We start from the raw sequence: 13953 nt of genomic DNA on the forward strand, positions 1-13953 counted from the left end.
TCTTATTGTATAATGATTTTAGTAACCCTCAAGTTTTTTTCCCAAAAACAAAAGCTTATCTTTTTGAACAGTTCTTCCAAAGGTGACGTATGGCTTAAAATCATGAAACGGTCTAGTTTCCAAAGAATTAGAGTCGCAAGTCAAGCAAAAAAACAATGAAGAAATGCGATGTGACTGTAAAATAGGCTGTTAGTATGTTACCAAAAATAAAAAAAGAATTGTGTACCAGAAGTGACATAAAGGAAATGTCCAAGTAGAAACAGGTGTGTCAGTCAGTGAGCGCAGTGGATGAGATGAAGGAGATTTCTGTGCCCTTTTGAGTTAATGTCAAGAGAATGAATGTCACCCCACCCCCACCCTTGGCATGTTGTGGGGTGATTCACAGGAAGACATAGGTAAGAACTGAACAGATTGAGCAAGTGTGGATGAATTGAGATTTATAACATTGGGTGGAGTATCCACATAGATGCCATCACAAATTTACTTAACAATAGATCACCAAGCCTAGCCAACTTCTTGACCCTCAGTATAGCTTCTTTCATTAGTTTAAAGGTGGAGACTAGATAACAGAAGGGAAAAAAGCCCTATCTTCCCAAGAAATGGGCTCAGTTTTAAAGTTGATAGCTATTTTACCAGTAAAAGTTCTGCAGGTCAGTAAATTTGTTGAAAATTGGAAATCAGGAGATAGTGATGATGATTTTATTTTATATAACTTCATACAACTGAGGGGTACGTGCAAATCAAATAATTTCCTGAAGCAGTTTTAGATGAATTTTCCCATACAAGTAACTATAGGTGTCTCTTCTCTCCTGCCCTTTAAAAAATGTTTTTGTTTCTGGTCATTGTAAAAATACATAAGGAGACATAAATGGTTAAGATATATTGAGAAGGTTGCACATTCTGACTTGGTAAATTATCCTGTCATCTTGTTTAAGCTTAGAAGTTAACAAAGTCAATATCTCAGATTTTGTAAATTGTAGGTCTGTGTTGGCCAGTGTTCCACCTGTTTCCTGTAAAAGTGATTTTTCATTATGTTGTTTTTGGTTTTAGGCACATGGACTCCGTTTAATCCTGTGACTGTCAGATCAATCATATGTAAGTAAAAACTTGTGCCTCATCATGTAACAATCTGTATACTAGTTCAGCTATCTGCCATGTCCTCTTGTCTAAAACTGAACTCATCTTTTCTCCTTACACCCATTTTTTCTGATTTCACTATTGCTACAAACATGAGAGATGGTCTTGACTCATTCCACTCATCCTTTCCACCTTATCTGATCAATTACTATGGTTATTTCCCACCTCCCTGCCCTTATTTAGCCTGTCCCCCATCCAGAAGTGCTCACCTTCACAGTCCCTTAAACACATGCTGCAGTTTGGAATCCCCAGCTCCTTTTAAGGGTCATCTCATGTCACATTTTCAAGAGGCCCTTCCTGATGCCCTCAATTGTTAAGACCCTTTTTAAAAAAATTTGTGTCTGTCCTGTATCTATATTTATGAATATACTATATCTCCCGCAAGCAGAATGTAAGATTGTTGAAGATAGGAATTGTTTGACATTGCTGACTGATTGTTCTTTGCCTATTTGTAATCATACCTTTTTATTTTTGGGTCTTAGATTTTTAGAGCTAGAAGGTACCCAGCCCTAAGAAATATATTTACACACATCTCTACCCTCCCTTTCTCTCCCCATCCCCCCCCCAGCCATTTTACAAATGAGAAAACAGTCTTGTAGAAAGCGAATAACTTGACAGAGGTCATGCAGAAATTGAGTTACAAAGCCAGAACTAGAACCCAAGCATCCTGCCTCACTGTTGTTTTTTTCCATTGTACCATGAGGCACAAGTACATACATGTATGTGTAATTGTGACATCAGCAAATTAGAGTACTTGCTGAAATTTGAGTCAGGAAATCTGTGTTCACTCTCTAGCTTTGCTACATAGTAGATAAATGACCTCAGACAGATCATAGAGCCTCTGTTTTCTCGTGGGATAGAATTTGTTCTCTGTCAGCCTCCCAGAATTATTGTGATTCCTCATTGAGAGAACATGAATAGGAGTGCTATATGTAAAGACACTAAATAGGATGGCAGTTATCTCTGTGGTCTGGGGCCATTTCATAGTGCTCTGCACCCCCATGGCCACAGAGACTGGATGAGGGTGGTGTGTCTCTGTAGGATATCTTCAGAAGCTGGCATAGGAGGCAAAGAAGGGCTTCCTTCTAATGAGAGCTATATCTTACATTGGAGTTTGGTGGTGTTCACATCCTTCTAGAAGGACATGAAGTTCACGAGCATTTATTAAGCACCTGCAGTGTGCCAGGCACTGAGAATGCAAAGAAAGGCAAAAGACAGTCAGCCTTCAAGGAGCTCCTCCAGGGGTTGTGTATGTTCTGAACTGTGTATGTTTCATCACTCATTTGTTCTCAGTATTTAATCATACATATTCATAACTGATGGAAGTTTAGGCCTGTAGCCAGGGAACATGATTTTTCTTCTATGCAGAGTTAACCAGGAATCAGGTTGCACATAACCTCAACCTCTTAAGTGCCCTGTTCTTTTTGTTAGCAGAACAGAGACATGGCCACTTTTAACACATCTCACCCCCTGAAAGATTGGTTTTAGAAGGTGGAAGTTGTTGGTAATCATGAGCTTCCCTTTTAGACTGACCCTAACACAACCTAACTCAATCTATTGCAATATGAACATGTTCTGGTATGTTTATTAATATATTGTTGTGGTGGTTTTTTCCCTTTCGGTTTAGCAATGTTTGACCGAGAGAACAAAGCAGGAGTGAACTTTAGTGAATTCACTGGAGTTTGGAAGTATATCACAGATTGGCAGAATGTCTTCCGGACGTATGATAGAGACAACTCTGGAATGATTGACAAAAATGAACTAAAGCTAGCGTTATCAGGTTTCGGTAATTCATTTACTCTTATTGTATAGCATATTTCATTTTGGAATCTAGGTAGCATTTTTGTTTTTTGTTTTTAATTTTTGGTTGACTTTGGGGCTTTCATTTCAAATTCAATAAAATGTTTGTTTATTCACATTCCAGACATTATCTTGAGATGAGACATAAATTATTGTGATATGGTTTTGTCCAGAATGAGATAAGGGCTATGCAAAGTTTTCACTTGTTGTAAAGTTGAGTGATTAAATGAAATTGAGAATGGTGGATCTGTAAACAATTTGAAATGAGTGAATGAAAAGAAAACTGTAGGCAACCAATCTGAGATGAATTGGTAATCTAATTTTGTGGTGCCTTTTAAAATATTATACTGGAAAAGTAACTAGATAAAACTTTTCAGAATTGTCAGGGCTTACTTTTTAGTAAATAAAATTATTTTTAAAAATAAGAAGTAAGGAACTTTTGTTCTTTTCCATTCTCAAAAACAGCTTGCTTATACATATATACATGCAGGCATACATACACGTGTGTGTTTGTGTGTATATGTATGTCAACTTTGAGTGTCTTAAAAGGATTTTGGTTTTGAATTACTTTGAGAAAAATACTTACATAGTACCTTTCCTGGATGATTCAAAGTGCTTTATAAGCTTTCAGCAGTTTTATACATCTGTGAGTTAGCTAGCGAAGAGATGGCGGTTTTTAGATGAAGAAACCAAGCTGTTAAATGATTGCCCAAAGTTTTTTAGTGATGATGCCAGCAAGGTGGTATAGTGAGGGTAAAAACTTTACAGGGATGCAATTTGTAATCTAATGCTCAGATGTTAGGAAAATCTTTATAATTTAAAAGCTTCTCGTAAATGTTGTCTAAAAAAATAGTAAAGATGAGTTCAAGTAAAATTAACTTCTAGCTGCTGGGTATTAAATAGAGACATGTAGCATAATATTTATTAGTTTATTAAAAACTGAAATATTTTGTTATTGTAGATGCATAGACTAGATGATGCTAGGTTATCTCCTTATTTTCTCTACACTCACTCAAGTTTCTCATTTCCTCTTCATTTCTTCTCTTGTTCCTTGTTATATGTACATTGAAACAAAGTGGTTAATGAGAGATAAAGGTTGGGGTGTGAGAGCTCAGCTGTCCTAAGCTGACCTGGTGCAAACATGTCTCAGTTGGAGGGAGGGGCACTTTTCATGTCATTCTGGAGGATTCAACCACAACATTTCTACATCAGAGGTAGGGGCCTTAAAATGGCACTAGTCTTGTCTGGTGGGGGCTAGAAGAGAAAGAGAAAACTTGGAAGTACTTGGCCAACCGAGCTGCAGTGACCAACAAAACAAAAGTTAGGAAGGGCATGTCTTATCTCTATATCCCCACACGCAGCACAATACCTTATGTAGTAAGCCTTTGATCATTGGCTGTTTGAGTCCACCTGAATGTAGTCTAGGGACTGGAAAGGGCAGGAGCCTTTAGGGGCAGGGTACTTCTGGTGGACTTGGCCTGGCAAGAGAAGCGCACTACTAGCGAGCACGATGCTCTGAGAAAGACTGGGGAGTAGAGTGCTAGGCCAAGTGGTCCTTCGTGTGAGCATCACTTGAGAGGCAGCTCCAGGTAAAGTCTTACCTGAATTATTAATGCACCACATCATCCCTCTGGCCACCCTGGGTATTTCCTCGTGTGCTTGTTAAGTTAGAGTTCTCTTGGTCACCAGGTTGCAGGTAGGCCTGGTTCATGTTGTGGGAATCTTAGAGCTACCGGTCATTTTCACTAATAACCTAAATTCCTGTGTACCTTTTTTTGCTTTAAAAAAAAAATTTTTGTTTGAATCTTTCTTTGGCTATTCTAAGTCTATTCTTCCCCCAAATTTAGAAAGCATCTTTAGAAACTAAGAAGATTCAGTAATCTCCCCATTTTTTAAAAGGAGAATTCCTATTTGTTTTACCTTTCACACTTGAACTCTTTAAAAACGATTTGATTTTTTTTGTAATTAGAAGGAAATGGACATTCTAACTTAGTTATAAGCATTATTTAACTTTGGCTCCTAAGGAGAATTATGTTCTCTGTCCATAAGTAAAGTACTTATTAGAAGACATTTTTTTTTAATTTTATTAGAGCAAGAAGCCTAAATTAAATAAGGGTTCTTCAGCAAGCATTGATTAAGCACCTACTATGTGCCAGACATCATGCTTAAGTGCTAGGTATACAAAGAAAGGCAAAAGCAGCCCTAGCTCTCCAGGAACTCCTCTTCTAGTGTGTATTTTATACCAGTCTTTATTATCTCCCATTTATGTAGTGTTTTAAAAGGTATGCATGGTGCATTCCCCATAATGATCCTCTTGGGTAGAAGAATACAAATCTCATTATCCCTATTCTTTGGTACCTCCAGCCTCCTGCCCTTTTTCTTCCTTTCTTTTTAATGCTTCCCTCCTTCCTCTTCCCTCCTTCCTCTTCCCTCCTTTTCTCTCCCTCTCCCCCCCATTCCCTTCCTCTTCTCTCTTTCCTTACCCCCCCCCTTTACCATTCCTCTATTATACCCTTACCTGAAGGTGCTCTGCCCAAAGGAATGTAAATTTTGATTGATGAAACTTTGTAGGATATCTTGGGGTTTATGGGTTACATATCTTTCTTAAGGATCATACCTTAAAACCAAATCGCTCTGGCTCTCATTGATTGGCAAACAGTAGGTCCAGGCCAAGCCCCACATGATCATTGTTTGGGCCCTGATTGATTCAGACTGAATGTAAATAGTAACTGTTTCTGTTTTGGCCAGAAACCCTAAGTGTCTTCCCCTTCCAGATTGACTTTTTTTTTTTAAACTAGAGGAAAGAGGTCATTCTTTGCCTCATTTCTTACTTAGCCTTAATCACAGATTGGGCATTGATTCATTTAAATAGAAACCTGTTACAGACCTTGACCAAAACCAAGATTCCCCCACTGCATCCTGGACCATCACTCATCCTGATCTATATCTGGTGACTGGACACAGATGCCCCAAAAGGAGAGAGTGAAGCTGGTGACTTCACACAGCCCTCCCTCACTTAAATCCAGTTCACTTGCATGTCATGGTATCACCTCCCTGGTGTTATGGTCCTCTTCAAGAATGAAAAACAAACAACAACCCCCACTGGTACAGGCCAAGGGAAGTGATTTGACTATAAATCCAGCACTCAAATAAATGCGGCAAGGCTGATCTGGCTGATTTCATGATAGAAGTCTCCAAGTACAGATCTTTCAGATTTGTCATTAGTTGTTACATAATTAAATTCTGTGTGTTTCTTCAATAGCTTATGTTTTGTGTTCTTAATTCATTTTCCAATTTCTAGTCTGAAGAGAATCTATCTTTCTATTTCTCATCGATTCATACTGGAAGAGGAGCAGATATTTGAATAGGACTGAGCTGAAGCACTCCAGTGCCTCTTTCCCTTCCTTGTGCAGGATAAAGTATAAATACATAGATAAATGGAGACTGAGAGAGTTACAACATAGGAAAAGGAAAGACTTGTAGGATGCTGGCCTTGAGGTGAGCATTGAAGAAATGTGGGAATTCTAAGAGGTCAAGATGAGAAAGTGCATTCAAAGTGTGGGAGACAGCCTGGTCAAAGACTTGGAGGCCAGACAAACTATTGTATATGAGGAACAAAAGACAGACCAGTCTTATTAGAATGTAATTGTAAGAAAGGGAATAATTTGAAATCAATTTAGAAAGATAAGTGGGACTCACTTTATATACCAGAGTTTTTCTTTTATCTAGAGTTGCTAGGGAGCTATAAGAGCTTCTGGAGCACAGGAATGGCATGGTCAGGGCTGTACTTTAGCTGTGTGGATTATCTATAGATGTTGGATTGAAGAGGTGTCTTAATTTCTCCAGGTAAGCAAGTGATACAGCCTGCCTTACCACAGTCACCTATTGCCTAAGTAGGAAGTATGTAGGAAAATAAATATGGTGAGGCTGTCTCTCAGATTTCTCTGAGCTCTGGATAAACATAGAAATCAGCTTCATTCTCCTGCTTCTACTATGTGGTTTATGTGCCACATTTTTTTTTGTTATTTATGTTCTGATTTTGAAAGCACAACATAAACATCTCTACCTTCCTCATGGAAAAATGGGCAAGCTTCAAGATAGTTGACAGTCAACAGATGTTCGTTGAGTTCATATTATGTACAAGGCAGTAAGTTGGACCTGTTGTAGGAAATAGTAAAGTACTTTGAGTTCCTGTAGAGGTATTATGTAAATATTTTTCTTTGCATGTTTAATTCTATATTAGTAAAGTGATTAAGGTAATCATATAGGTAATTAACTGTGAAATTCACTCAGACAATAGGTATAACTTATCCTTGCAAAGATTCCAACGAACCTGAAAGTCAAATGCAAATATTTTGGCATCTGGAACTTGTCTTCTGAATAAGTAAGAGTACAACGGTAATGTACATAGTGGAAATAAAAGTTTAAAAAAGGGAAAAATAGGTAAGATTCTTTTTCTCTCTTAAATCTTAAAGATGCAGCTCTCATGCCTTTATCCAAGGTATGGCTGCAAATATACTCATCCTTGACTGTTTTGAGAACTGATTTATAGTATCAGAAGATACATTCAGTGCATCTTAGCATTCTAGGCTTCAGCCCTAAGTCTGACTGGTAACTCTTGTCAAGCCATGATTTTAAAAATCAACAAAATCAATGAACCTCAACTTTTTGATTGTCCCTGACAATTTTTGAAGTACATTGGACATTCTGGTTAGGTTTTCTTCTATCAAAACTTTATTAATTTTATCTTTAATTTTTTGGTGGGAGGGATCCAGTTGCTTTAACCAGACTTAAAATATTTTACTTTGTATTTGGTTTGGGCTTAATAAAACTTCGAGAGCCCATCTTTAGTCATAATCATACTATGACAACCCTTGATTTGATACTACTTAGATCATACAAGCATATGTGTCTGGAGATTAATAATTTTTTGGTATGTATATATTAAACAGAAGTCATCTTTTTTCCCCCGAATTAACTTCCCAGTTCATCTATCATGCCTTTTGGCTTTTTTTTAACCTCCTTTTTTTAACCCACAGTAGCACCATCTAGTGCCCAGGATAAGTAAATCAACATCAACAGTTTGAGTGAAATTATTCCCATTGACTTTTTACAGAGAATAATTCTGATACTTTTTTTTTTATTCTGATTCATTTTTATCTCTATTTTGGGAAGATTTTTTTAAGCAATAACTTTTTCCAGAATTTGAATTTGTCAAAGAATTGCAGATTTGAAAAATAGAGACATAACTTCAGAACCTCAGAGTTTGTAATTGCTATTACAAGGATATCATAGGTTGATGATTTCATTCATTAGTTTACCTTTCTTCCCCAAGGCCTTATTCTAATGGTCATGTGTATATACACAAAATGTTATCCTCTACTCCACTCAGTAAAACTCATGTCTCTTTTCTGTTCAAAGTGGGTTGTGGGGGTTGATTTTGGTTGTGAGTTTTTTTAGGTTGGTTTGGGGGCTGTTTTGTCTTTTTTGTTTGTTTGGAGATTTTTTGAGTTTAGAAAATAATTTTTAGAAAAGATTCACATAACCTAATTTAAACCTTTCCAGCTACTCTATTTTATTTTCTGTTCTTTAAGGTTATCGGTTATCTGACCAATTTCATGATATCCTTATCCGAAAGTTTGACAGACAAGGAAGAGGACAGATTGCTTTTGATGATTTTATTCAAGGCTGCATTGTCTTACAGGTAATTAAGGAGAAACTTGACAGGTGTTTGTACGTAATACATATATACAAATGAATTGTAGTTATTTCATAGAAATGTTAAATGCATAAGTGAGAAAAAGTAAAAAAGCATTAGTGAATTTTTATGCAATTGTAAAATATTTTATTGATTACTTGTATTGACTGTAAAGTATTAAGACTACTACTAAGACTGATGGTGTTAAATAACTTTTTATGTGTCTAGCTCTGTTGGCAATCTGTTGAAGCCTGTGGACCTCTCAGAATATATTTTGATTTTCTTTCTTGATTGAAGGAAATATTAAATTTCACTTAGGGATTAATGAAAATAAAGATGAATTTTTACTTTTCCTATCCCAAGTTCACAGGCCTCTTGAAATCTGTTGTGGACCACATGAGAGTCCGTGGATCCCAGCTTACTTGGGAACCGATTACTTAGAACTTCCTTAGATAATACACTACATGTACACTGAATTATTCTTAAACATGACCTCATTATTTGGTTTTCCTTCAGATTACTTGGCTTATATTTTAGCATTTTTGATAGACATTTCCCCTTTTTAAAAATTATATAGCAGTCTTCTGAATGCTTGGAAATGCTCAGTATGGTATATTGTGGGGGGAAAAAACCCTTCGATTAGGAATCCCATTCATAGTGTCTGTGATCATGAACCATTCTTGGCCTCAGTTTCTTCTTCTTTAAAGTGAAGAAATTAGATTCTTTAATCTCTGGACTAAAATAATCTCCAAAATGCCCTTCGTCTCAGAAGAGCGTTGAATGCCAGGCTTGAGAGTTTATATTTTATCCTAAATAAACTAAGGAGTTTTTTTAAGTATTTGAGAGAGGAGTTTTAAAAGGTTTTTTGAGAAAGGAAACAACATAAATATGATGGCATGATGCTGCATAGATTGAAGTGGGGAAACTAGAAAGCTGTTGAAATAATCCAGGCATGAGATAAGGACCTAAACCCTGAGTTTCTGTCAGAACAGTCTTTCTGCCCCCTATACGTTCACCTCGCCAAGACATTATTCATCATATCCTGAAGTATTCCCTGGCAGAAGGAATAAGGAGAAGGGGGGAAACCCCATAAATCTTAGCTTCTTTTCCCCAAAGGATTTTAACATGTCATTTCCTGAGCCATTGTCAGCTCTTGGAAACAAATACCAAAACCCAAATGAAGATCATTACTATGAGACTATTAGGTCTAGTGTAGATAACATAATAAACCTCTTCCCTAAGGAAGTGAAATGGAGGGTGAGAGTGAGGACAAATCAGTGTGGGATTTGTTAGAATAAAATGTCAGTTTATTTCTGTGAGAACTGATGTTGATAGGTTCAGAGACTAGAGAGAATATAAGAAATGCACGTTCAAGACTTGAAACTGTATTAGGACACTTGAAATTTAGGAAAGAAGTGTAGGAATAAAAGCCAGCCTTGGGATTTGAGCTTCAGTGAAAATAGTTCATGGAAGATAGAACTTCTCTGTGGCTTATAGACTACCATTCTACATTGTGAAGTATTCAGTTCTACAAATTACTTTTTAAATGAAAGTATATAGACTAAAGCAAGCTACTACAGTGCTTGTTTCCTCTGAGATTGTCATAAACCAAGACAACATGAGGCTTTATAAATGTATTTTTCAGTGTTAGTAGCATATTCCCAGCTGAAATTGTGGGTTATTAAAACTGAAAATATCTGAATTTAGCTTAAAAAAAACAACTGTATGTGTATGTGTGTAAGTGACAAGAATCAGCTGTGGGAGTAAACATATACATATATGAACACATGTTCATAGTTGATTCTTGACATTGCAATAGTCATCACAGAGTTAGCAAATATTGAACCATTGCCTCAAGGGAAATACTGGATTAGGCTCCATTGAGCCTCTGGTTACAGTATGTTCATTAGCACTCTCCAGTGTGGCTTCATATACATATCAGTGAATTTCCTCTTCTTTTTCCTGGATGTACTGTATTGTTGATTCATTAACACTGAACTCAACAGCACTGTAACTCACACCTACTCAAATCTTATCTAACACATATATTTCTCTGTTAAGGTACATCACAGCCGCCTTGTGCTTAGGGACACTAAATCACTACTCTTGGGCCATTTTGTACAACAAAATCACTAGCAATAGGGACAAAAATGCAAAAAAATGTGGCACTAAGTAGACCACAGAAAGACCGCTTGTTTACAGTACAAGAGTTAAATCAAAAAGACAGAGCATCGAACTTGTTTGACCTTAGCTGGTCAACTTACACTACTTCAGCATGTCCATGAATAATTGAAAGTGCTGCAAGTATTGGTTTTGGGGTTATAAATACATTTTAGCATGTGGACTAATTTGCAAGCATAGAATCCATAAATAATGAGAATCAATTGTATATCCAACTACTGTCTCCCCTCCTTACTAAAAGTTAACACCAAAACACAAAAGAGGCCTTTCTCTAGTTCCTTCAGTATTTTGCTACCCAGAAATCCCATCTCCTTTGCCAGGTCCAGGATGATAAATGCTTCATGTGAGCAGTTCAGAAATTTTTTGGTGTCAGGACCTCTTTACTCCATTAAATATTGTTAAGGATTCCCATACCTCTCCTTCTGCCCAAAGAGCTTTTGTTCATTTGTCATATCTATCCATGTTTAACATATTAGAATTTAAAACATCTTAATGTTATGAAAATAGTTTTGACCTTGGTTGTGCTGGACCACACTTTGAGAGCTGCTGCCATGTGTTGCTAATTCCACAGTAATCTTCATTGGTAATCAATATACACTTAACCAGCTATACCAGGTGTGTTTCCATGGCCTTTTGGATCACCTGTAATTATGATTCTTCTGAAACACTTGTTGTTTCATAATTCACAGGTAGATACTCTCATTATATAGTATCGTTACAGTGAACATAAATGAGAATATTTTATTTCATACAGTTCTCCTGCCAACAGAATAAAATTCTTAAAGGCCAGAGATTTCTTGACCCTAGGTTAGAGGATCCCTGACTAGATGGGTTGATTTCCAAACCCCTCGTGTATTGCGGTTTACTTGAGACCTGAATGGACCCAGCTGTGTCTGTCGCTGTGTCTGTCACTGTGGCAATGGAGGCTGCTTAGGCCCGTAGTAAGTGCTTAATAAATGCTTTTTCATTCTTTCAGTGCTTTATGGGTACATTATCTTATTTGATTTTCATAACAACCCTGTGAGGCAAGTAATGCATTTTAATTTCCTGCTAAAAAAAACTAAGACTTAAATTGAGAGATGCCTAAGCCAGCAGCAGAGCCACTTCTTTGAACTGGGGTCTTCTGAGGCCCAAAGCCAATGCCCTTTACACTGTGCCCAGATCCCCTCAATTGTGTTAATAAATACCAAGATCTCATTATCTGTTTTCTTTTTCAGAGGTTGACAGATATATTCCGGCGCTACGATACCGATCAGGATGGTTGGATTCAAGTGTCTTATGAACAGTATCTTTCCATGGTCTTCAGTATTGTATAACACTCACCTTTGGAGGTTATCAATGGGACTGTTATGGAAAAAAAAAGACTGGAAATGCCAAATCCCTTATCTTGTCACGTCATGAAAAAGAACACTGATGCAACTCAAGATTGTCTTCCTCCCAAATTTTATGCAATTGATATGTTTATGTTTCAAAATACTGTGTATATATGTGAAAAGGCTAATTAATATTTTACCATAGTAACTATAACCATATAGCTCTCCATATGCAAAAATGGATTTAGTTTGTGGTCATTTGTGCCATGAAGTAGAATATGTGTAACTTTGCTTCAGGTATCCTGCATGAAAAATGCATCATGTCTTTGGTAGATGTCTCTACTCCTCATGTCAGAATGCTTCTACTAATTAATCAGAATTTTAAAATCGTATGGAACTTGCACATAAGGCTTTTCATGTGCCTTACTTTTTTAAAGGGGTTTATTGTATCCATTTTAATATGTAATGTAAGCAATAAAGGAAATGGTACAGACTAGTTTTTTACCAATATTTTTATACCTTTTGAATCATAGAAAAGTTGAAAAAAAATGGAAAGACAGTCTGTGTTTGCCATATTCAATGACATTATCACTGCTTCAGAAATACTGTTATGGGCTGTTCCGAGGCATAGATAGCTTTGCATGTACAGAGGTTTCCTTGCCCATCTGACCAGGGCTGTTTACCACCACAATCAAGTCATATTCAATGATCAAAGCTGGGAGAGTGGAGATGTAGAGCACTAGTATGATGTAGAGCCTCAAACTGTATAAATTCTGTGTTTGTAACCAGCACAGCTTTTTTTGTAAAATACCACGCTTCTGTAGTTTTACCTTTATGAAATAAATGTAAGCTGTTGTTGAGGTGTTTAGGTGGGCCCTATCAGGAAAGATGGCCTTAGCTGTACAGTGAACCCAAGTTCCAGAGAAAGAACTATGGGAACACATGGCAATCTCTATAGTTCATGACCTAAATCTTTTGCCATTTCTGAAAATTCAACAAAATTTTAAAATAATATGTTTAAGTCTTTTAAAAATGTTATTGATACCTGACATTTGTAAATATCACCCCACCTATTACAGCTAGGTGGTGCAGTAGGTAGAGCGCTAGGTCTGGAGTCAGAAAGACCTAAAGTCAAATTCCCCCTCAGGCACTGTCTGATCCTGGGCAAGTCACTTACTCTCTGCCTGCTTCAGTTTCCACAAAAGTGAAATGGATATAATAATAGCAGCTACTTCTCAGAGCTATTGTGAGGATCAAATGAGATGATATTTGTAAAGCACATGGCACTGTGCTTTCTTTGCAAGGTGATATAATGAGTAGAGTACCAGGTCTGGAGTTCAAATTTGACCTCAAACACTAGCTGTGTGACTGTAGGCAACTCATGTAAATCCTGTTTGCCTCAGTTTCTCCATCTGTAAAATGAGATGGAGAAGGAAATGGCAAACCAGTCCAGTATCTTTGCCAAGAAAACCCCAAAAAGGGTCACAAAGAGTCAGACACAACTGAAAACAACAACAAAAGAAATGCTTTTGTTCCATTCTCCCTACTTGAACCCTCATTTAAAAAAAATTTTTAGTTTTCACCATTTGCTTCCATAAGATTTTAAGTTCCAGATTTTTGCCCCTCCCCTGTTCTTTACTCCAAGATGGCGTGCAGTCTGATACAGGTTGAGCCCTCATTTTTAACAAAGAAAAACTTCAGCAAAACCAGCCACAGCAATGACTTCATCTGCCAGTGTCTGCGACATTCTGTCTACCAGAGAGAAGGAACTACATATCACCTGTTCCCAAAACCCAGGTTCATCATTGTGTGTGTTCTTCTTCT

At 37.0% G+C, this 13953-nt stretch overlaps 1 protein-coding gene across 3 annotated transcripts in view; it reads left to right on the plus strand.

Annotated features, from left to right (window-relative positions):
* The window catches only part of PDCD6 (programmed cell death 6), a 35479-nt gene extending 22854 nt beyond the window's left edge, over positions 1–12625 (plus strand). The window contains exons 3-6 of one of the 3 annotated variants that reach the window (XM_072605301.1): positions 1051–1095; positions 2765–2923; positions 8532–8641; positions 12034–12625. In XM_072605301.1, coding sequence (XP_072461402.1) covers positions 1051–1095; positions 2765–2923; positions 8532–8641; positions 12034–12132 — 413 coding nt within the window. In that variant the 3' untranslated portion in view covers positions 12133–12625. The remainder of the gene's footprint in view (positions 1–1050; positions 1096–2764; positions 2924–8531; positions 8642–12033) is intronic. The other 2 variants (XM_072605302.1, XM_072605303.1) reach the window with 2 other exon arrangements.
* Positions 12626–13953: the final 1328 nt, after the last annotated feature.

This window comes from Notamacropus eugenii, chromosome 4 (genome assembly GCF_028372415.1).
Source record: "Notamacropus eugenii isolate mMacEug1 chromosome 4, mMacEug1.pri_v2, whole genome shotgun sequence".
Lineage (NCBI taxonomy): Eukaryota > Metazoa > Chordata > Mammalia > Diprotodontia > Macropodidae > Notamacropus > Notamacropus eugenii.